Source organism: Lutra lutra, chromosome 11 (assembly GCF_902655055.1).
Source record: "Lutra lutra chromosome 11, mLutLut1.2, whole genome shotgun sequence".
Classification (NCBI taxonomy): Eukaryota; Metazoa; Chordata; class Mammalia; order Carnivora; family Mustelidae; genus Lutra; species Lutra lutra.
The window spans coordinates 29,463,241-29,487,314 of NC_062288.1; the positions used below are offsets into that span (position 1 = coordinate 29,463,241).

At 36.3% G+C, this 24,074-nt stretch overlaps 1 protein-coding gene across 4 annotated transcripts in view; it reads right to left on the reverse strand.

The window, feature by feature from the left end:
* SEMA3D (semaphorin 3D) overlaps window positions 1-24,074 on the reverse strand; it is a 204,706-nt gene that overhangs the window by 58,066 nt on the left and 122,566 nt on the right. For all 4 annotated transcript variants that reach the window (XM_047695166.1, XM_047695167.1, XM_047695169.1 and 1 more), the window contains 4 exons: window positions 21,368-21,487; window positions 15,761-15,854; window positions 12,673-12,801; window positions 2,855-2,997 (listed from right to left, as the gene is read on the reverse strand). In XM_047695166.1, the coding sequence (XP_047551122.1) occupies window positions 2,855-2,997; window positions 12,673-12,801; window positions 15,761-15,854; window positions 21,368-21,487 (486 nt within the window). The remainder of the gene's footprint in view (window positions 1-2,854; window positions 2,998-12,672; window positions 12,802-15,760; window positions 15,855-21,367; window positions 21,488-24,074) is intronic.

Here is a 24,074-nt window from a genome sequence, read left to right on the forward strand (position 1 = left end):
AAAATGACTTTTACTTGAGTTTAGTAGCTGAAGAGGTAGGGGACACTTAAATTGTCACCAGTTTGGAGGCTGAAGGTCATCAGTTACAAATGGAAACAAATAAAAACAACAAAACCAGAATATTTATAAGTATATGAGCCTGTAGGAATATCCTGGTGGAACAAAGAGTATAAAGAACTCCCACATTACTAAAATGTTCTTTAAACTCAGTAAAGTGTACACAGTTCACTCTTACTTCTCTAACATGATCTCTGACTTCTTGGATCTTTGCTTATATCTATCAAACACAATTTTGTCTCATAGCATAGACAAACATTTATTATTATTTCTTGAAACTGAAAAACAGTATTGTAATAATCTCATGGGGGTTAAAAAAAAAAAAAAGAACCAGCAGAGAGGAATAATATGTTCTGAATAATGTCAGAGAGCATTTTATGTGAAAATAATATTTAACAGCAACTTTTAGGCCAAACAGTTGTTTTCTTTTTAATTAAACTTGTTATTATTTATGGGACGCCTGGGTGGCTCAGTCATTAAGCCTCTGCCTCTGGCTCAGTTGTTTAGCCTCTGCCTTCAGCTCAGGTCATGATCCCAGAGTCCTGGGATCGAGCCCCGCATCAGGCTCCCTATTCGGTGGAAGGCTGCGTCTCCTTTTTCCACTCCCACTTCCCCTGCTTGTGTTCCTGCTCTCACTCTCTCTGTCAGATAAATAAATAAAATCTTTTAAAAAATTAAAAAATAAACTTACTATTTTGACATATTTATAAAAAGATTTCAAGTCATTTTAAATCTTGTCAGTGAAATCTCCATTTACAAGTGCTCATTTTTTGCCACAGTTTAACCCTCAATTATTAAGTAGAGTTCAAAACTGTCAGAGCGTGCTGCAATTAAGAAATTTTAGAGATGTATGCAAAACCAAATGTTGTAAACATTTGACGAATTGATCATATGTGTAGTGGGAAATTCTGAAGATGGTACTAACTAGAAACAATGATTGAGTGAAGAGATGTAAGAAGGACCTCCATTATATCTTCTTTTTTTAGAGGAAATTCATCCATCACATGTCCTTATTTGATCTCACAATTTGTTAGCTTTTTATCCAAACACAATGGCTTGACAAAATCTTGCTGTGTGGCCTTCGAGTTTTTTGTGGTGGGAAGATTCCTGCACTACAATTCTCTCAGACTTTTTAATTATATAGGAGTTTGTTCATAATTAAAACAAAATGACTCAAGGCTTTTAGTTAAGAGTCTCTATCATATTTTTAAAATATAACGTTATAAGCAGAGCAACTACATTTTTCTTTGATATATTCTTCCACCTCTAACATAGCTTTCAGTACATTTAATAATAGGGTTCAAATTCTATTTTGTAACGGATGATTTTCTATCACATGTGTTAGACCTACGAAGAAATAAGTATTGAACTCCTTCACAAAACAATTGTTATCGGTGTTCATCAGAGAGTGACTTGTAAATCTTTTTTGACATATTTAATGTAGTTCATTTATGTAAATGATGTCAATCCACAGCCCCGCTTTTCAGGGTCGGAATACTGTTGTTACAAAGCATGCTTCAGTACACTAACATGCTACGACTACTCCAAGCAATGGCCATTCATCTCTAGGCAAGAGGTTTCAAGAGAAATTACTGTGAATTCTTGGACTCTGAAAGAATGAGGATGTTTTTTAGAGAGTTCTGTCCCCTGGGGGTAAAGGGATCAGTGGGAGGCAGCATCAGTGGCTAGGACACTAGGAAAAGAGTGATGTGTGCTTGGGAGCTGGCCTCATTCAAAAGCCATGTTTTCATTAGCACTTTTAAGCGCTGTGATGGTTTGTATTTCTGTCCCTGGAAGTGTTCAAAAGCCTGAGGGTACAGATGGAGATAAAAAAGTGATGGGCTCAAATGGAAGAAAATGAAAAGTTTGTACAAGACCTAAAAAAATCTTCCTATTCAGAGTACTTATTAACTTAACAGCTCTTTTTTAATAACAGAGTTTATGAAAGGTGTCTGGCTATTTAAGAAAAGTTATTTCAAGGAAGATAAATCCAACTGAAAAAATAATATATTGAAATCAAAAGTGTGAGCCAGTAGCATTACTATTCTATAAAGCTTGTATTCACTCAAATGAGAACTTGAATGGAACAAAATGGAAGTGTTTCACAGAATTCTGTTTTCCTATAACTAACATAAAATGGCAACTTTAAAAAATGAATTGCAGTGTTCTTAAAAAAAAAAGTTCTACATTTTGCTTTGTTTTTTCTTATCTCATTTATTCTCAAAGCTTAATCTAGATAAATGGTCTAGAAAATATTTACTATAGTATTACTATAACCACATTTTCAACTTACTCGATCCCTATAAAGATACATAATTTTGCATGTGTGATGTGTTTTCATAAAAATACCAGACCTTATTCTGTTAGTGTTCAAGTTACTCCAGTGATTACACTACTTTCAACTTCAAAATCAAATTGAATGTACAAAAGCATTTTAATTTCCATGGTCCAGGACAATGCAGGGATCTTACCAGGAATAGTGAAAACTAGCAAAGGGATAACCCATCAAAATAAGGAGCAAGCTGTCAAAGAGATCTAACTCAAACCTGGCTAAGTTCTTACTGGGGAAAAAAACCAAAAACCAAAACAACAACAACAAAAAAACCCTAATACTAGAAAAATTTGTATCCTTTTTTTTCTTTTCACTTTTGGATAGTAAAAACTATTCATGTAAGATAGTGTGAATTTATCTTACGACTTATGAATGACGGACATTAACTTTTACTTTAACATTATATAATTAATTGTTCATACACACACACATACATGCCACTTAAGTAAGATAAATATATCTTGCCTTACAAACTCTTCCAACTCGAGAAAGGATGGTCTTATCAGAAGTAGTGCCCTCTTGAGATGATTCACGAAAGAAGAAATATATTTTATCGTCATCTGGATTATAGGTGTCTGGTATAGGGAAAGTTCCGATAAATTTTGCTCCTGTTTGAAAGAAAAGAAGCTATGGATTACAATACTGAGACAACGCATCCAAGATAGCATCATCTTGGGAATAAGGTGTTTTTGAATGTGAAACAACGATCAGCAGAATAAAAAAAACACAAAAATATGAACCATGAATGGAATGAGTGAAATGAGACATATCCACAAATAAACATGACACTACACAGAAACATGTATTAGTATGCAGAGATCTCAAACAAGTTCTGTAGGAATTCCAGAGAGCCGGTGAGAACATGACTGGCTGATGTTCACAATTGCTATAACTCAACAAATTTACTTAGAAAGTCCTTTCAACCCTGGAGAATCTACGAATTTATATTTTCCTTGTATTTGATGGAGTCACTGTTTTTTTAAAATCACAATGTATAGAATAAAGAGCTTAGGGAAAACTAGAAACAATATCCCAAATTTTTATACATTATGATGTTACTTGCCACCTTTTAGGGAAAAGGGAAATTAAAACAACTAATTAATAGAGCTTGGGTTGACTCCCCTGTAGGCTCTGGAGACACTTTTTGCAGGTTTATATCCTATCTCTCCCACTTACTACAAGGGTGGTTTTATGTGAATTTTTGTCTTCTCTATGTCTTAATTTCCTCATGCCTAATGTGAGGCTATCAATCATCTACCTAATAGGATAACTGATATGATAACCAAGTGAATTAATGTATGTAAAGCACTTGCTATCTGGTAGTGACTGACACAAAATAAGGGTTCAATAAATGTTTCAATAAATTTATTTATTTATATTTAATTTATAATATTAATTGTATAATTATTTTTATTATTATAACATTTAATTTTAAATATAATTTTTAAATTTAAAATTTTAAGTTAAAATTTTAAAGTTTTAAATAAAATATAATTTTGTGATTATAATATTAATTCATATTTAATTTATAATATTCATTATTTATAAGTGTTCAATAAGTTTATTATTAAATGAAGCTTCAGGATGATAATCATGATTATGAACACAAACAAGAGAATGATAGAAAATTTAGCACATCCACACACTTGTTCAAATAACAGGTAGCTGATAAAAACAAAGTACATATTCTAAATGTACTGGCATGGAAAGATGCCCATAATATAGGTCAAATGAAAAAAAATATTAGAAACTCAACTAATCCTTTTGCCCTGCACCAATGACAAGCCAGTTTGGGTTACTAATTCCTTGTTTAAAAACTTTGGGGCATTTTTAAGTCTGGGTTTTATAGAATTGTGAATGAACCAAGTAACAGATCTGTAATGAGGTGACACTAATTTGGAAATTGTTCTTTTGATTAAGGCAAAATAGAGAGTATGGTTATTCAAGAAGGAAGAACCTCAATGAAGTAGAAAATGGGAGATGCCTGGAGGGAAGCACAGAGCAGTCTTTAGGAAGTAGAGCAGGAAACAAGAGAAGACAAAAAAAATTTCAAACCACAACCACCAGCACCATAACAAAAACAAAACAGAAAAGAAGATCAACATTTGCCCTATTGTCATGTACCCCAGGAGTCCCGAAAATCATCTCCTGCTAAAGCAGAGCAGTAGGCCAATAGCCCAGTAAACAACTTTCCCAAGAGCCTTCTTCAATAAACAAAAGTTAATGTTTGATTCCAAGTGATGGGTAGTTCAGTCTTCGCCATCCCAGTCAGGCTGGGTCACTCGGGGTCTCCAATCCAATCTCTTCTCTGCTTAAATGGGAAACTTTAAGAGGAAAATGAGTGGGAATTATATGCATGAACTTTCTCTCCTTTGTTCTTTATTATTTCCAAGTTCCCTCCCTGAAGTTTAGAACTCCAGTGGACTCTTACGCTCTTAATAATCTCACTATCATACAGTCCTAGGTTACTTTAAACAAAATTTTTTTTTTTTTTAGAAAATCATGTAGGGTTTTGGGGGATGCCTGGGTGGCTTGGTCTGTTAAGCATCTGCTTTTGGCTCAGGTCATGATCCTGGAGTCCCAGGATTGAGCCCTGAATCTAGCTCTATGCTCAGCAGGGAGTCTGCTTCTCCTTCTCCCTCTGCCCCTTTCCCTGCATGTGTGCGTGCACTCTCTCTCTCTCTCTCTCTCTCACTCTCTCTGAAATAAATAAATAAAATCCAAAAAAAAAAAAAAAAGAAAAAAAAGAAAGGAAGGAAGGAAGGAAAGAGAAAGAAAAAAAACCATGTAGGGTTTTGGGGTTTCTGGGTGGCTCATTCCACAAAGTGTCCTACTCTTGATTTTGGCTCAGGTCACGATCTCAGAGTCCTATAATTGAGCCCCACAGTGGGCTCTATGCTCAGCAGAGAGTCTGTTTAAGGATTATCTCCCTCTCCCTCTGCCCTTCCTGAGCAGGAGCAGGACACAAAAGGGATAAAACTGAAAAGATATATGAATTATAGGAATATGATTGGCTTGTTTTATCTTAACAAATATTTGAACTTAAAAAGGGGATTCACACAAATAGAATTTATCATAGCACTCAAATAATTTAAATAAAAGTTCTACATGAAGCATGTCACCCTGGTAACATTTATATCCTATCACTTTAATGATTGAGTTGAATTTATAATTTAAAAAATAACCTTGTAGTACAAAATTTACAGTCCTTTCTTTCTAGAGAGGAAATGAGAATTCAGTGATGTGAAACAGAAAATCATTACAGGTAAAAGGAATTCCAGTGTGAGAGACAGAGTTGCTTGTAAAGCTTTCCTCAGATACTCAGATGGGCGAAGTGGTTAGAGGAGACAATTGTTAAGTCTTCACCTGTTTATTGAGTTCAACAAAAAAAATAATTCTATAACAAAGGGGAATGTAGATGGTCTGCAGGGTGACCAAATAAATATGACAATTCCTATTCTCCTTTTGCAGAAATGCACAGAAAAACCTACTTTGGGTATTGAAAATATTATCCAAGTTCAGGTATCACCATTTGAAATGGTCAAAGGTAGAATATGACACTAGTCTACATTCCAGGAATTTTATCTATGATATCAGTGGGGGAAAACAGAGTAAATACTCCGCAATTTGTATTTCTTTCACCTTTTAACTAATATATAATACAGATGATCAATAGATCCTAGACATTCATAGATAAATAATCACTTATATTCAGTGACTGTTGATTTTATTGGATTCTCTTTTAAATGTTGGTTCTAAGTCCTGTAAGACAACCATTTTAGAGTACTGTGAGAAAACTGAATGATGGGGATTTTGAAGCCAAATGTTTATTATAGGAAGAAATCTAATTATGAAAAATGAGGTAGTATCAAACAGTACTTTATTGTGTGATTTCAATAATAAGCATACTCATGAGGAAAAAATAAATACGTTTCAAGAATATAGAATATCTTTCTTGCAGATTCAATTGAGGTCCTGTCTTAGAAGAATATTGATGCTAGTATTTTAGTATAGAAACTCTTTCTTGAGTTGCTGCCAAGTTTGAGTAAAAATAGTTATCGTTTAATCAGTGTATGACATGCACAGTTGTTGCATTAAATAATTTAAAATCATAACAATAGACACCTGGGCTTTATTACAATGGCACATTTTCCCCCTTCGGCATTGAAAAGACATGCTCTAGTGGGGATAGAGTTTAAAATCATGCATTTTCACAAATGAGCTATGAGCATGACACATAGAGGCACTGCCTAGTGAAAATGGCATCAACCCACGGAGCCTATAATATGTGTCACCAATCTTTTTGCACCGGATGAGCACACCCACACCATGAATTAACAAATAGTGACTTCCTTACTTTCCTTCACTTCTTGCAATGTCTTCTCACTATCACTTTTTAAAAATGTTACCCTTTCAGAGTGGAAGGAGAATTGGCAGACGACAGAATTCTCCAGGAGAAACTTTCAATGAAAACTGCCTCCATATGTTAAAAATAAAAATTTAAAACAGAAGTTTTCATCTACTCCAGCAAAGAAAATAAAACATACGCATTTGAGGCATCATTGTTTGTTTTCATTTTCCAAACGGTCATACTTCTAAGCTTTACCCTAAAATTCTCACGAAAACTCAACTGTATTTGAGTAACCACTCTGACTTGTATCTACATTCCTGTTTCCTGATGGTTCTACGATTAAGTTGATTAAGAAAAGTGAGAAAGAGAAGTGTGGAACCATCCAAGACTTCATCCAAAACTGCCCATAGTACTGCATCTTCGCAAGTTTTCATCCTCCTGTTGTATTATTTAGCAGACGGACTGGTCTCCCAAAGAAGGGGTCGGTATTCACACTTCTTAAGGTTACTGAACCTGGATTAGACAAAGTCCTAGAGGAATTCTGACAAGGATCCTTGGACTGGTAAGTGAAGAGGATAGCTGATCTTGCTCTGGCTAATTTTGGGCAGGGCAAAGAACAAAATACAGCATACACACGAGCATTAAGGATTTTATGGATTTAAAAAGATTCACATAAGAAGTGTGTAAATCTGGCGATTCACAGACCTGTACCCCTGGGGATAAAAATACATTATATGTTTATTAAAATAAATAAATAAAGAAAGAAATTTAAAAAAAAGATTCACATAAGATCACACTTTTTAAAAGGTTAATTATTTAAACACACTCAATTGCAAATTTAATTCTTATATTTCACTTAATCTAAATGTAATATTGATTTACAATTACAAGAGTTTAGTGAATCACAAACATGTAAAATTAGCATTCTAAACTAAAAATGGAAGTGCAGAGAGGAAAATTTAACAGGAAGAAAACCTTTCAAACTGTCTAACCAGAAATAAATAACACGATGATGTTTTACTATACAGTAGAAACTGATTTGACATTGACACCGACTCCATCATTTGAAATATCTACTATCTGTCATTTCTTTCAACCTCGCAACAATTTTATGAGACCAAGGCATGAGTTTACATATACATCTAAGTGAACAGTAAAGAAAATTTATACTTTTGTTGCATTATTTGATTGTGAGCTACTGCACACAGTTAATAAATAAGTACCCTTTTGACCAGCACTGTCTAATAGAAAATCCTGTGATGATGGAAATGTTTTACATCTGTGCTGTCCAACATGAGAGTCTCTAGCCCACATAGCTAGTGAGCACTTGAAATATGCCCAGTATGTCTAAGGAACCAAATTTTAAATGCATTTAATTTTAATTAATTTAAATGCACGTGTGGCTAGTATCTACTATATTAGTGCCACTTCAGAGCAAGTAGTCTACATCAGTAACTGGTACATCAGGTTCAATGTTAAGGCAGAAACAGCCTCTATTCCCATAACTGCCACCAGAAGGGCAGTCAAACTTGTGACTCAGGAGATAGGGTACACTACCACTTTCTGAGATTTGGTACTGGAATGGAAGGCCAGGCTTGGGGATAATAGACCTGGACACACCTCCTTCATGTTATCTTAGTTTATGGAATATGAGCTTGAATAAGATCATGTCTATGATAACCTTATTCCCAGTAATCTTTGCAGTTCCCCAATTACTGTATTTTGTTTCCCTGTCCTCCTGATTCTAGCCAGATGATCCACTGACCTCTGTCTTGGGACCCCAGGGTGACTCTATCTGGAAAATGGTCACTTCTCGGAATGGAAAACAGAAATGCTTCCTAAGCAAGTCAATCTTTTGCCTTAGCCAATCAAGTACTTCCTCATTACAAGAATCTCATATAGTTTCTATAATTTCTCCCTTGCTGTGCCCTAGTTTCCACCGACTGAGAAGCTCCTTGGCTGAATGGGTCTCCTGAAACATCATGCTCTTCTAATTCTGGGCTGCCTGTCCATCAGCAAACAGCTGATCTGATGTTCTCACTAACCCTGACTTCAGAGATTCTGCCACAGTCTTCCACATCACTTACCCAACTACACGTTCTCTCTCTGCTCTAGCGCCTGCAACCAAACCCAGATCCTCAGTTTGCTATTGCACAACATAACATGTAGGCATGGCCTTTGTCTGTAAATGAGGCTCCAGGAGCAGGGGATGTGCAGTCAAAACAGCAGAATTTAGGCTGATCATAAAATATATCCTAAAATGTCAAGAAAAAAAGTATCGAGAGCAAGAAAGACATTCCTGACTTTCAACCTCACATCTACTAGCTATCTGTGCATGGTATATCTGACTTCTAGTCTATCCCCCATATGTAAAGTGGGAATAGTAATTCTTTCAGGATTATACCGGTAAATAAAATAATACTTTAAAAGTGCCTAAAATAGTGATATTATACAAAATAAGTTTAAAGCATAAGAGATTAGTGATAGGAAAATGAGTTAACAAAGAATAAAATAGTGGCAAGAACCCAGAGATCAAGTGATGATGAGCTACATAATGATGGTGGCCATGGAAACAACAAGGTCGATGGATATTTTGGAGGAAGTAAAGGCCCTAGTGATAGATAAGATAAAAGGGGTGGGGGAGAGGAAGGAATAAAAGATAACTTCAAGGTAAATGGGTGAATAATGTTTAGAAAGTTAAGATAGATAGAAATCAGGAAATTGGTGTTGAAACCGTCAGGTTCTAAAGGGAAAATAAGATAATTTAAATTAGATTCCAGGGATTTTAGATTTTAGATCCAATAAGTCTTTTATATATCTCTATCTCTATCTGTATCAGCATATATTTAAAGAAACTCAAGCAAAGGATCACAACTTGAACAACTTGTAAAAAATAACCAAAGTCCCCCTTGTGGCACTATCAGGGTGAAGGCTTAGATCTCTTTATTCGCATATAAAACATCAGTTTCTTTCTTGTGATCTGGAAGGAAAATATAAGACACCCAAATAAATATTTTTAAGGGCTCTGAGTTGCAGAAAAAAGGTTTGGAAATGTAGTTTCAGGAAACACAAACACAGGAAACAGTTGGGAATCTGAGAGTGGATGAGCTCACAGAATTGTGAAATGCAAAGGGAAAGAAAGAAAAGGTGGTCAATAGTTACAAATGCTTATCAGATGTCAGTGGACCACAGAGCCTTTGGTGTTTTAGTGCCACCTCCTGTCTTTTTTACCATCAAGAATAGTGACAATGATGGTGATGACAGCATCTACACTGAACTCTTAAAATTGTCTTCCATTAGACTTCCCAGTATGATCTTCCCTATATGATCTAATTTAATCCTTAGAACACCCTGTGAATAAATACTATTATTATGCCAAATTTTTGACAAAACAATGTAGACACACAGAAAGGCTTTGACCAAGTTCACAAATAAGTGACATTCAGGATTTAAACCTACATTATTTAATTCCACAGAAACAGAGCTGTGATTCTTGTCTAAACTAGGACACTTTTGAGAGGTACAGAACATTAGAGGTAGAATGGAAATATGAGGGCAAACAGGGTTATATGGTCTCCTGGCCCGTAATCACTAAGCATTCTGCTTTGACTATCTTAGAACCACAAATGTTAGTTTTCCTAATTCTTAGACATTTGCTTGCATTCAGTCCACTGAGACTTTTCTACTTTTTTTCTTCCTTTTTCCTTTCTTCCTCTCTACTGATTTCTTTAATCACCAAGTTCCTTCAGTATCCAAAACCTTCTCTTGAATTCTGTCCTCATAGCCTTGGATTTTTCTATCCCCAAACAAATATCTTCTATTTCAAATATTTGTTGCTGTATATTCTCACATCCATCTCCACTGGCAATACCTCTGTTCTTGTCCCGTATTTTCCTATTTCCTCGCTATGGCTTCTTTCTCTATCCTCATTCTCTTCTAGTCTTCTCTTCATGCTACTGTCAGTTACCTTTATAAAAAACAAAGATCTGATTCTTTGATTAAGACCATGGTATGGATGAAGGGTTAAGAAGGCACAAACTTGCACTTATAAAATAAGTCCTGGGGATGTAATACACAGCATGGTGACTATAGCTAATATACTGTATTGAATATTTGAAAGTTGCTAAAACAGTAGATCTTAGAAGTTCTCATCACACACAGAAAAATACTTGCAACTATGTATGGTGATGGATATCAACTAGACTTTTTGTGATCATTTTGCAACAAATACAAATATTGAATTATTGTATTTTACCCTTGAAACTAATATAATGTTATGTGTCAATTATACTTAAAAACAAACAAACAAACAAACAAACTAGGTCATAGTTAACTTCCCTGTGGTGTCAGGATAATATTTACAGCTTTCCAGCCCCAACTCCCACTCTCTCCTAATGCTTCCAGTAGCCATCATCGGTGAGGTCAGTAACCCTCCCTTGTAATCTTTGTAAACCCAGGAGTAGAACAGCATTCAGTATACCAAGGGTCCTCAAAAGTTGTTACTAAATGTTAAACCAACTCAAGTCTTCTTCCTTTGTGATCCTTTTCACACAGCATTAGAAACATGCTAGTCAAATAATAGTTGAATAAAGATTTCCGACATTATTAATTCTGCAATGCCATTGACTTCTAAATGGACCTGTCATTGTTAAGGGATAAATAGAATAATCTCTGAAAAGAGTGGCAATTTAATGACATTTGCCATCCCAAGATTAAGAAATACAATCTATACTTAATTTTAAAGCCATATGTATATCTTGTTACCTAAACAGATATGGGTAATTTTTTCTATTTGGTAAAAATCTATGGAGTCACTCTCAAACCAAGTATTTCCACAAAAACCTCACAATACTTAAGAAGATAGTCTTGCCCTGACTGAGTGTAGAGAAATTAATGAGAAATCACGTAGTTGGGAGATATTCTAAATTTGTCTTCCCCATTAATAAGGCTCTTTTTCGGTCAAGGGAGAGCCCATTGTTGTGTAAACAAATGTATCTGGAGGTTCTGATTAAAGAGATGTTTTAAAGTGTTTTTCCCTTCTGTTTATGTTGTCACTGCTTAAATGATACTGAGAGATGGAGAGATAGCCCCTAGGAAATGTCTACCCAGGCCTCCTGCACTAAAATCCAGTATTTATGGTGGGAACGAGAAATGTTGTTTGTCTGCTTAAATGGCAAAACGTTATGTGATTCTGCCACACTATATAATAAAGTCCTATGATAATTAGAAAACATTAGATTACCATGATTAAACCTGACCTGCTGTAAGGCAGGAGAGCATAAGCAAACAGTAATTAATTAATTAGTCAATTAATTCATTAGTGGCTTTCTTAAAACTCAGAATACTGTATGTTTTTTTAAAACTCAGAATATTCCAAAAAAAAAGTCATCAGGTAAACTAATGTCAATATTAATACGCTTAAAATTTTAGAGGGACATGTCAACCCAGGTATAAATTACCTTTAACAAAAGAAGTTAGCATTACAACCTAACCCCTTGTCATTAGGCTCATAGATAGTATTTGGCTTAGTCATTAAAAAACAGACTTCAGGAGAAAGATCGCCAACTTGAGCCCCAGGGTCTATAAGTTATAAGTTATAAGAATTTGACCAAATTTCTCAACCTCACTCTGTTTAGTCATCTGTAAAAGGCACATAATAATAATGCATATCTCATATGTCATTGCGGACATTTAAAAAATCAATTAGAGCATGGAACAGCATCCAGGACAATAGCACACTCTCAGTAAGTGTCAGCTATTATTATTATATACACAACAGGTCCTGGGGATTTGTCTTAGTGGGAAATTAATCAAATGTATTTTATAACGTTAAGCTAAACCACTTATTCCCAAACACATCTGAATGAGTAATAATGAGTTTCTTATCTACCCAAAAGCAAAGGCAAAAAAATGAAAAGAGAAAATCACTAACCATTGAGCCAGTAGTGCTCTGAAATGTCAGTTCTGATGTAATGATGGTCGTGAGTAGGCCCAAGAGACCGCGTGAATGCTGTGTCTTTGCCAAGGAAATCAGATGCTGTTCCAGAGTAGAGGTACTCATCTGAGAGGGAGAAGAGAATACACAGGACTTCTATGAGTACAGCAGCAGATACTACTGGCAATACACTAATTTCATGGCATGAAACCAAAGGCGTTCCTTGCTTAATATGAGAAGATACTGTTTCATAAATTTTACATTCAAATTTTGAAAAATTTGTAGCGTCAAAGACAAGATAACTCAATGAACTTTGGTATGCTGATGCTAGAGACCTGAAGATAAAAATGGCCAAAGTCTTCAGAATTCATAACTGCGTATGCACTAGCTTCTCTTATGAATAAGCTCTTCCTCCTTTCCCCTCTCCCCACAAATAATTCAAAGATACATCATAATTAGGAGTTTGTAGCAGCCCAAAAAAATACTAAAAAGTAAATGCCATAATGAGGAACGGATTGCGTAATTAGTATTTACTTAACCGACACAACCTCAATGACCACAACTTTTCTCTGCCTAACCTCTGCTGAAAGGGAGCTTTCAGCACTGAAGTCATTCTTGGTAATTATAACATGTTGCATTCCTTGTAGCTAATCACATCTCTAATGGTTCTGATAAACAGGAATTCCTGAAAAGAAAAAGATGTGGCTATTACTGCATACCGAACTTCTTTGTCCTGTTATTTATGTAAAATGCATATCCATGTTTTTCCAGAAAGAGAGAAGTGGTTGGGGGGGTGCAGAAGAGAAAGGAGAAGAGAAAGAGCAGGGGAGGAAGAAGGGAAAGAGAAGGATGGGGAGAGAAAAGGAAGAAACGGGGGAAGAAGGGGAATAGAAAAGGATTGAGGGAGAGAAAGAGGGATGTGGGCCAGTGTGCCTTAATGCTAGTCGGCACTTGGAGAGGAGAGAGACAAGAATGCTGTACCTACAGTGGAATATATTGCCCTTTGAAAGCTAAGCTTCTATTTTAAGAAATCCTTATAGTCAACAACGTTGAGTACACCTAACAGACAAAAAAAAAAAAAAAAAAAAGACTAATTTTTACAGAACATTTAGATTTATAAATGGCCATGTATAAGAACAATGAAAGACACCATTTTATCACTAAAATCCAATTTTCCTCAGAAACATTATCTTTAAAATTCTGACTTTTTTTTAATAAAGATTTTATTTATTTATTTGACACAGAGAGAGATCACAAGTAGGCAGAGAGGCAGGCAGAGAGAAAGGGGGAGGCAGGCTTCCTGCTGAGCAGAGAGTCAGATGCAGGGCTCAATCCCAGGACCCTGAGACCATAACCTGAGCTGAAGGCAGAGGCTTAACCCACTGAGCTACCCAGGCACTCCTAAAATTCTGACTTTCTATAAGTGATTGAGATATTTCCCAAATCCTCTGATTACATCCATCTAAATAACCTGTTATTCAACTAGTTGAGTCAACCAATCTAAATAATGACAAGAGTCAATTTCCAAAGGAAACAAAACAAAACAAAACAATACACAGAAGAGAGAAATCCAGTTAGGTAAAATAAATATAAATATGATATTACTTCCTTCTCTTAAAGCAATCTCCTAAAATTAATGGTAAATGATAATATTTCATTTGTGGAGCAAATTTTTAAAAATGGAAGAAAAAAATAACAACACCAAAAAGGCATTACTTGGTAAGAGTAAAGGAAACAAACTATTCATTTGAACATAAAAAAACTGTAGATATTTGAACTTATTATCCAAAAAAAAAAAAAAAAGTGTGTTTTTCAACCTAAAAACTGTATCTAGACCCAGGCTTTAAAACTGTCTTTGTAAAAATAAATAAATAAATAAATAAATAAAACTGTCTTTGTATTTAAATCACTTAGGGATTTGTAAGAGGGGTCACCGATGCCTGCAATCCATTGTTTTTATTAAGGCTCTGTCAACCCCACTTGACAGATCAGAATCCCAAATCATCTATCTCACTTTCTGAGGATAAAGACTGAACATCAGTCATACAATTTTCAAAACACACAAAAACATGCACGCTTTCACTTCAAAGGAAGATCACTAGTTCTCACTAAGTGAAAATTAAAATGTCATGGTACTTCACTCTTATCGTCTATTCAAACATTTGATAGACAAGTTCAATAAAAAGAGAATAAAGTCATGAACCAAACCAAGACAAAAGGGGTCCTTATAATGTTTAAAATTCAGAGGTCGTGCTGACATTCCTCAGAACAGACTTCAGACCACACAGCACTGCCTTCTTTAAACAGGACAGTCACCTCACAAGCGAATTTAAAATGTAGACAAAGCAAGAGAAGACTGAATGTGCTAACAAAAATTTCGCATTGAGGGAAAAGGTGTTATCACATTCTATTATCTGTATTTCATATTACCTGTATTCCACCATTTGTTTTATTAGTTTATCTGCTACATCTTATTATTAATCCTCCCACTCAAATCTTCAGCATATTTTGTAACCTATTATGTTTAAGGAATTGCTTAATTTAACTTCCATAGAAGCCAAATAGGGACATAGCTTTGTATAAGAAAATCTGAGACATCGAACTAAAATTATAGAACAAGAAAGTATGTGTCGTTTGCATTAAAAAGAATTCAACCTGAAGTTCATTTTAAAACTGTGTAGGGGGGGCCTGGGTGGCTCAGTCGGGTAAGCATCTGCCTTCAGCCCAAGTCATGATCTCATGGTTCTGGGATGGCCCTGTGCTGGCTCCCCGCTCAGTGGGGAGTCTGCTTCTCTCTCTCCCTCTGCCCTTCCCCTCCTTGTGCTCACACACTCTCTCTCTCCCAGATAAATAAATATAAATTTAAAAAAAAATTAAAACTGGGTTGAAATGAAGGATTGGCTTGGTCCTCCCCTAAGGATAAGGATGCTAAATATAGAGATATGGCACTAAAATACTATAATCAAAAAGCCCGTGAAAGAGGAATCCCAGATAATCTTTAACTCAATAAGAAAATGTGGTTCAGTCCACACATACCTTTTCAGAAAACCACTTAAAAGCAAGAAGTGCCTGCCATTGATCTTACCTGTCATTACCGAGGCAAAAGGCTGCTGAGGATCAAAAGGACATTTCAGTCTGCCAGACTCCAAATTCTGTGTGTCTAGTTTGAATATAACTTCCTGTTAGGAGAAATAGTAACACAAGTGAGATTTTTCTTTCTTTTTTTTTTTTTTTTTAAAGAGCAGAATCAGCAAGAAGATAGGAGATAAGAACGAAATTCTAACTCATTAATTCAGCAAAAACTGATTGATCATTTAGCACAGGCATCATGCTGGGCTCCTTAATCTTCAGCATATATTATTTCTGGCAAGGCTCAATTCCCAGGTTTTGGTCTGTGTTTGCCCCAAGTAGTAATGATAATACTGAATGAACTTTTCAATCAGAAGTAATGATCTAACCATCAATTCACTAAGTCTGGACCACTCTCATTATCAAAATCACCAGCAAGCACACATATTTCTTAAGGCTAATAACAAATTTATTGAGCCCCATGAGCTAATTTCCTCATCTAAGAAATGAATTTATGGGGCGCCTGGCTGGCTCAGTCCGTTGAGCATGTGACTGCTGATCTCAGGTTCATGAGTTCGAGCCCCATGCTGGGTTAAAAAAAATTTTTTTTTAATAAAGATTTTACGTATTTATTTGACAGATGGAGATCACAAGTAGGCAGAGAGGCAGGCAGAGAGAGAGGGGGAAGCAGGCGATGCAGGGCTTGATCCCAGGACCCTAAGATCACTATCTGAGCCAAAGGCAGAGGCTTAACCCACTGAGCCCTCCAGGTGTCCCTAAGGATTACTTAAAAAAGAAGAAGAAGAAGAAGAAGAAGAAGAAGAAGAAATGAATTTACTCTAAGAATTATACTTTCATTACTATTGTGGTTTATTTACTCATACATTTGCAACTTTACCAAAATAGGCCTTGTGACACAAAATAGGCCTTTGTGATTTTAGAGACATAAAATCATTCTAAGGCAAGCAGTTCATTTATAGATCTTTTGATAAATGTGGGCAAAAAAAAAAAAAAAAAACAACCCAACAACAACAAAAACCCTGTTGTAGTATTTTCACTATTATGAAAACACTGTACACATTAAAACCACATAGTTATTTTGGCTGAAATATCTATTTTTATAATAGTGACCACAGACAGAATGACATTGGCAGACTTTTAATATTCAGGAAAAAATAACATCTTAAGTTGAACATTCCAAGAAAAATATGAATGTATAATGAATATGGCCCCATGAGTTTGAGTGTTTCATAACAATGACAACACTACCATCCAGCAGAAAGGCTGATGACTCACCCTGCATATGCATTAGTTAGAGAAATCCAGCATTTCAGAAATTTTCTCTAGATGATGTATCTACCAAGTTATATCAGGACACACGAGTAATAAGAAAGGAACATTCAGTGCTACTTATCGAGAAAGTAAGCAATGAAGTGAAAGGGATAGAGGGAATCAGATTGTTTGCCATAGTGTGTTGTCATTTCAGATTTGTTTCTTCTGAACAGAACCAATAGCAATGACCACCTTTAAAAAAAGAGTAGTGGTAGTAATTTAAATTGCATGATTGACAATGGCTTTTTCATAATTTTTTTTAAAGATTTTATTTATTCATTTGACAGATAGAGATCACAAGTAGGCAGAGAGGCAGGCAGAGAGAGAGGAGGAAGCAGGCTCCCTGCCGAGCAGAGAGCCCGATGCGGGGCTCGATCCCAGAATCCTGAGATCACGACCCGAGCCGAAGGCAGAGGCCTAACCCACTGAGCCACCCAGGTGCCCCGGCTTTTTCATAATTTTAAGTAAATGCACTTTAATGTTAACAGGAATAGTGCCTGCAGTTAATAGGTACTAACTGTGGGCCAGGGAATTTATGTACATTGTCTCAGAAATCCTTGCCATAAGCCTAAAACTGTAGCTACTTTAAGAATTCCAGCTTTGCAAGTGGAATATTGAGGATGGAAGGGGTTAACTATTTTGCTCAGCATCATATAGCTAGTAAGAGCTACAGCAGTAGCTTGAACTCTCAGGGCTGTCCCCAAGTTCATGCTGTTAATGAATCTTACCTCAGAATTTCAAACTCATGGATTTAAAAAAGTGTTGAAATCAATTTATAGACTCACCATGACCATGTAATATGATCAAATCCAAGTGTGTTTAGTTAGAACAGGCCAGCTAATGACAAGCTGCGATAGGAGCCTTGGCACGGAAAAGGTACAGTGAGAACCCATTTAGGGTGTGCTTCCCAACTGTGAATGGGGCTAGAGAGATGTCAGGAAAAAAAACACCTGTAGACAGTGGCTCTTATGTGTGTTTAAATATCACTAAGGGCACATTATTTCCCACGGGTCATGTTTGAACTGTGGACTCTAAAGCCTATAATGGGATACTGTAATGGGAAAAAGTAAACTGAAGCCCAGTGTGCCAGAGAAGGAAAGACCAAGAAAATAGGAGAATGTCACAGTTGATGAAGAGTACTAGATAAACCCTCATAATTGTACAGACTTCTGTTTTTAAGGTGCAACATTTCATTACATTCTAAAGATAAGCCCATAACACTGATATCTTGAAGGCTTAGGACAAGGTCTCCCTTATAATCTCCCGGAGAAAGGAACTATCAGGAAAGCAAGTTTCCTTAAACCAGAGTCAAGGACACTAAGAAGAAAATTTTGTAAAAAATAATGGTTGACTGAGTAGACTTTGGGAGATAAACTGACTGAATTACAAGGCACTCATTTTTTTTTTAAAGATTTTATTTATTTATTTGACAGACAGAGATCACAAGTAGGCAGAGAGGCAGGCAGAGAGAGGTGGAGGCAGGCTCCCTGCGGAGCAGAGAGCCCAATGCGGGGCTTGATCCCAGGACCCTGGGATCATGACCTGAGCTGAAGGCAGAGGCTTAACCCACTGAGCCACCCAGGCGCCCCCAAGGCACTCATTTTTGAGACAACTTCAGTTTTATAAGAAAATTCCTCCAGCATAATTAATTATGTAAGATGTACCAACGTGTATTGTTGAAGTAAAGAGATGAGCATGATAGGAAACATTTAATCATTAGAGCAATTAGGCAAAGTCATTGTTAATACCACCCCCACTTAAAGATGAGGTTTCTGGCATAAGAGGGGAGATCCCAGAGGAAAAAACAGACTTCCAGTGTAATTATTTAACAAATATCAGGCATTGCCAGTATCACAGAATAAATGTATATATTTACACATAAAGAATATATACATACATATATATATACAACCCACAAACACCTACACACATATGTACCCATACACATACATACACACAATTTACACATACATATGCATGTATACACACATTGCAGACATTATTTTTACATGAAGTTCACATACACACTTATAAAATCCTTGCTTTGCTGCCTTTCATGTTCCTATTGCCTCGCACGGCTCAACAGTAAGTAGTAAGCGCCTGGAATGAAGCAAGTGCTCTGCCAAAGCCCATACAATTATTTTCTCATTTTATCCTCCAAATAATTCTGTGTGATAGTTACTATTATTATCATCCTCATTTTGCTGAATAAACAGAAGCTTTTGGAGTTTATGCAGGGCACGTAAGTCCAAGGAGCTGGTAAGTGACTGAAGCCATAATTCAAACTCTGGCTCCCCAGGCTCCCAGATTAGCTGTTGACAACTGCCCTGACTCCTGCCCTGGAATCTGGATCCAACCAGCCGCTTGGTATGACCTCCCTGAACATTTCCCAAACGCAAAACGTACAAAACTCACTCACTGTTTCCCTCGCAAACTTGTTACTATTCTCACCTCAGTAACACCGCTCTCCAACTCACTGCCAAGGACAGAAATCTGGGATTCATTTGAGCTTTTCTCCTTTCCTCTCACTGCCCCAGTATTCCCCAGAAGGGGGACTTCCCACACTTCCCTTCTCTGTCCCTCATGTATACTGCCGGTCCCTCTTTCCAGCCACTTCAGGAGCAACCTTATCTACTTGAACGTGGGAGAGCCTTCTGACTCTTCTTGGAAGAGCAATGAATTCCTGGGACCAGTAATTCACTGAAAAACGTTAACGATCTTCAAGCAGCATTGCCATACAATTACCTGGACTCCTGACCTGTGGAAAACTCACCAGGCTCCCATCCCAGCTCACCCATAATTCTCTGATTCACAGAACATGTATATCTGACTGCCCAAGCCCTCTTGACAGTCCCAAGCTAGGTAATTAGCTCCATCTAAATTCCCTTTCAGCCCTCGTGACTTTTAGGAGTTAAAGAACACTATGTGCGCCCCTCAGCAAGTTGTGAGTTTGGCCTTTAGCCTCAGGCCTCCCAACACATCCACGCTGTGGGGCTATCTAATATAATTACGCCCTATGCTATGAGCTACTGTTATATATTACCCTTCATCAAAGCGAGGCAAGCGAACATTACACCAGCAACAAAGAATGATGAATTCAAGTTGCCAAGTCTCCTAGTGGTTCAGAGATTTAACTATGAGGGTTGTTTTATTTTCAAACAGTTGAGAATGGTCTGGTTAGACAAGTTGGTTAGAGAGGAAAATTAATCCAGCCACAGCTGTGGGTTTGATCTCTGCATGAATCAGTTAAATCAATGTAAAGAAACCTGTTCATAAGCCCAGACTTTACTTTCAAACACACAGCCAATTATCCTGCAAATATGTGTGGTTATTCACAAGTGGTATATACATAAACATAAGGATGACAGTACAACCCATCAAATCCATACAAAGAAACAATTTTGAGTATGTATTCTAAAGCCCAGTTGGGCATGCTTGATCTAGAGACAGAGAGCTTTGGTTCAATTCCTTGCCAAACCACTTATTAGCTGGGTGATTTTAGGCATGTTATTTAATTCCACTGAGACTCAATTTTTACTAACTTGTAAGTTGGTAGTTATAAAGGTACTAACTTCAATTAAGAACGTTGTGAAATTTCAAAGAGACAATCCATGTAACGTGCCTGGCACAGTCCATGATGCAAAGAAGTCACTTTAATGCATTAGCTGTTCATTAAATTACTGAAATCTACATGTTTGTCATTTATTAAAATGCTCATTGATAGCTGGAATATAGTACTCTTAATTTAGTGCATCTTTATTTGTACTATGGCAATTTGGCCTGGCAGAAATAATGAGTTCAGTGTGCTAATGACTATATAATTTTAAGAAAATAATTAAAATTCTCTGGACTTAGTGTGCACCACTGTAACCATCTGTAACAGGTCAAATTTGCTGGACGGGAAAAATGAAATTATTTATAAGATACAATTCCACTGCAAGGTTGTGTGGGATTTGGATTTTTACTAAGAGCAATCAATATAGACCTAATTACAATGGAAATTCAAGAGAAAATAAAGACATACACGGAGCCCATAGAAAACAAACACTTGCAACATTTTACACTTTTAATTTTGATCATCTCATTAAAAAAATTTCTAATAAAAAACTTTTTATTGGGTAGATAAAGTGTACTCAAAATGGCAATCTATAAGGTCCCTGGGAACATGAGTTCTTATGATTCATAAACTATATGATTCAAACTTTATATCCAAATCTGCCTGTTTTATGTCAAAGACATTAAGTGACAAGATATTATAACTAATTGTTCTCATGCTATTTCATTATATTACCTCCTTGTAGACTCCAAGATCAATATAACCACATATTGGATGAAATGCTCCAGTTCCACACACATAAAGATGAGTTTTGTTATAGGATTGAAGTACACGGATGAAATTTGCACATTCTGTCTATTGGACATATAAAAAACAAAAGCATTAGCACACAATTCACATTTTTGAAAGATTATCATTCACACCACCTGTTTTTCAAGTAAATAAATCATTAAGAAAAACAACAGAAATGAAAATGATTTATAAGACATGCTTAAATGTCTGACTTAGCAAAAAAGGCAAAACAAACTAGAAACTGTGGCTTAAATGAGCAACTAAAGCTTTTTTGAGTTTGACAGGTGTTGAACTAATCGGAAAGCTAGAATGCACATCTCCACGGTGTTCAGCAGGGCCTAGAGAATGGATGTCAACAGAATGAGATATCCACACCTTCTTTCAGGAATTACCTAAGAACAAAACCTGTTATGTTCTCATGTTCCCACATTTTTATCCCGCATAGATCCTACTGTTGACAACATCAACCGTCTCAGCTACACTGAACAAAACACAAACACACTTGTGTATTCCCATGTAGGTATTCTATTCTTATTGGATGGAATGCCCCACCACTTTATTCCCATCTATTTTCAATGTTACAGAGCATTTAAGATTTAATTTATGTTTATTTCAAGAGTTTTTTGTTTTTCCCATACATTTTCTAACACCAAGTCAAATTTTTAAAGGTATTTTTATATTTCTGCTCATTTTGCATGTGCTTGGTCCTAAAAATATATCTTGTATTATTATTTTTATAACGTATATTATCTATCCCCTAGTTACTTCTAAATAGTGACTCTTAAGTTTTCCATAGTAGTTATTCCTGTTATTGTATATAATTTCTTATTTACCTCCCATAAGTAATTCCTTATCTTTACATAATTGTTGGCTTTAAGGTTCCTGGACCCCAAAACCCCTGAGAAAACACTGGGCTGGAATATACTTTTATTCTAGATTGACTCTATCTAGGAGACAGGGAAGTGTTCACCAAGAAAGGTATAAACATACAAAACAACTGGGATTCACAGAAAAAGTCTAGTTCTTGTCTACCTGAATGGCCATGGGTTCCTCACTGGTCAGACGTTGACCTAATGGGTCACTCTTGTTGTTAGGGTTGTTAAGAAGGAATATATTACAAAAAAACCCAAATGACAAAAAAATAGTGACGTACCTGGTAGGGTGGTTTTTAGAATTAAATACAATTTTCAGAAGGCAGACAAAACTTAACTGACAGGATTAAGTTAAATAATATAATATTAATACTTTTACTTACCTTGATTCCGATCTATATAAAATATCAATATCCCTGTGGCTATTCAGATTTTAGAGTGAAAACCTATGCCTGCCTATCTGTGGTACAGAGTTCCTAGTCTCTAGGACTTCCGTGGGCCAGCTAGCCTTGCAATTTTATGTCTCAAGAATTCATAGATCCCAATTAATAAAATGTGTACATTCTAACACAGAAGAATGTTACAATGAATTCATGGTATCTTCTGTTCTCTGCTTTCCTATAAACAAAGCAGTTGCTTAAAACTGTCTGAAGGGATAGTATCATTATCGGTGTCTAAGAGAGCTACCCAAGTCAAGGATGTTTCTATCACAGATAGGCAGACTTACCACTCTCGAGGCTGGGGGGGAAAAGGCACTTCTAAGAATGTGCAAATTACACTACAGACATCTTTATTATCTTGAATATTTTCATATATTTTGTGTATGTTCTCAAACATTCATTATATGCAGTCTCTTAAGAAAGGAACACTTCAAATTCACTAAGACAGTTTTCTGGCAAATAGTCTTGTTTAACAAAATCCTTATTATATCAGTTTTCACCTTTCTGTCAAGGTGTCTGATGGAGAGAATTTATTTTCTGTTTGCACATAGGCACCACGGGGTTCTAGCTTCATATTCTTTAACATCATGTTAGGCAATCTCAAATGAAAATCATATTCAGACAGTACATATGTCATACTAATGGTTTAAAAAAATTACAGAGACACAGTAATATGAGAAAAGCCAAGGCAAAGGGTTTAAAAATGTCTGTGATCACCAGATCAACTGTAATGACAGCTTCATCACTAGAATGAGAGGCTTTAGCATTCTTCAGCTTTTATTTTACTCACTCATGCTCACTGAAGGAACTTTTATTTCTTGGTCGTCCCCCGCCTCCTCCCCGCCCCACCACGAAGCCCTTTATACAAGCGTGAGATCTATACCAGGAACAGTACGCAGGGAGGGGAAGAGTAGAATTACGCTGCTTGAGTGAGGAGGGACTGACTCGCTGCCCACTATTTCATCATTTTTAAAAAAAGCTATTTTAACAAATAGTCATAGAATTTAGAAGGTAATTGCTATGAAGGGAGCACATGTGTCCTCTAGAATTCAGGGGTTGAAACCCTAAGCCCCGGAGTGGGATGGTAACAGGAGGTGGGGCCTTTGGAGGTAATTAGCTTTCCAAAAAGACCCTGAGATTAGGATCATCATGATGGGAAGAGACAGAACTCTCTTTTTCCCTTTATTCCCCTCCCTCCCTTTCTCTATCTCTCCCTCTCTCTCTCTCTCTGTGTGTGTGTCAGGTGAAGATAAAACAGGATGATGGCCATCTGCAAGCCAGGAAGAGAATTTTCATCAAGCACCCAATCTTTTGGCACATTGTCTTGAACTTCCCAGC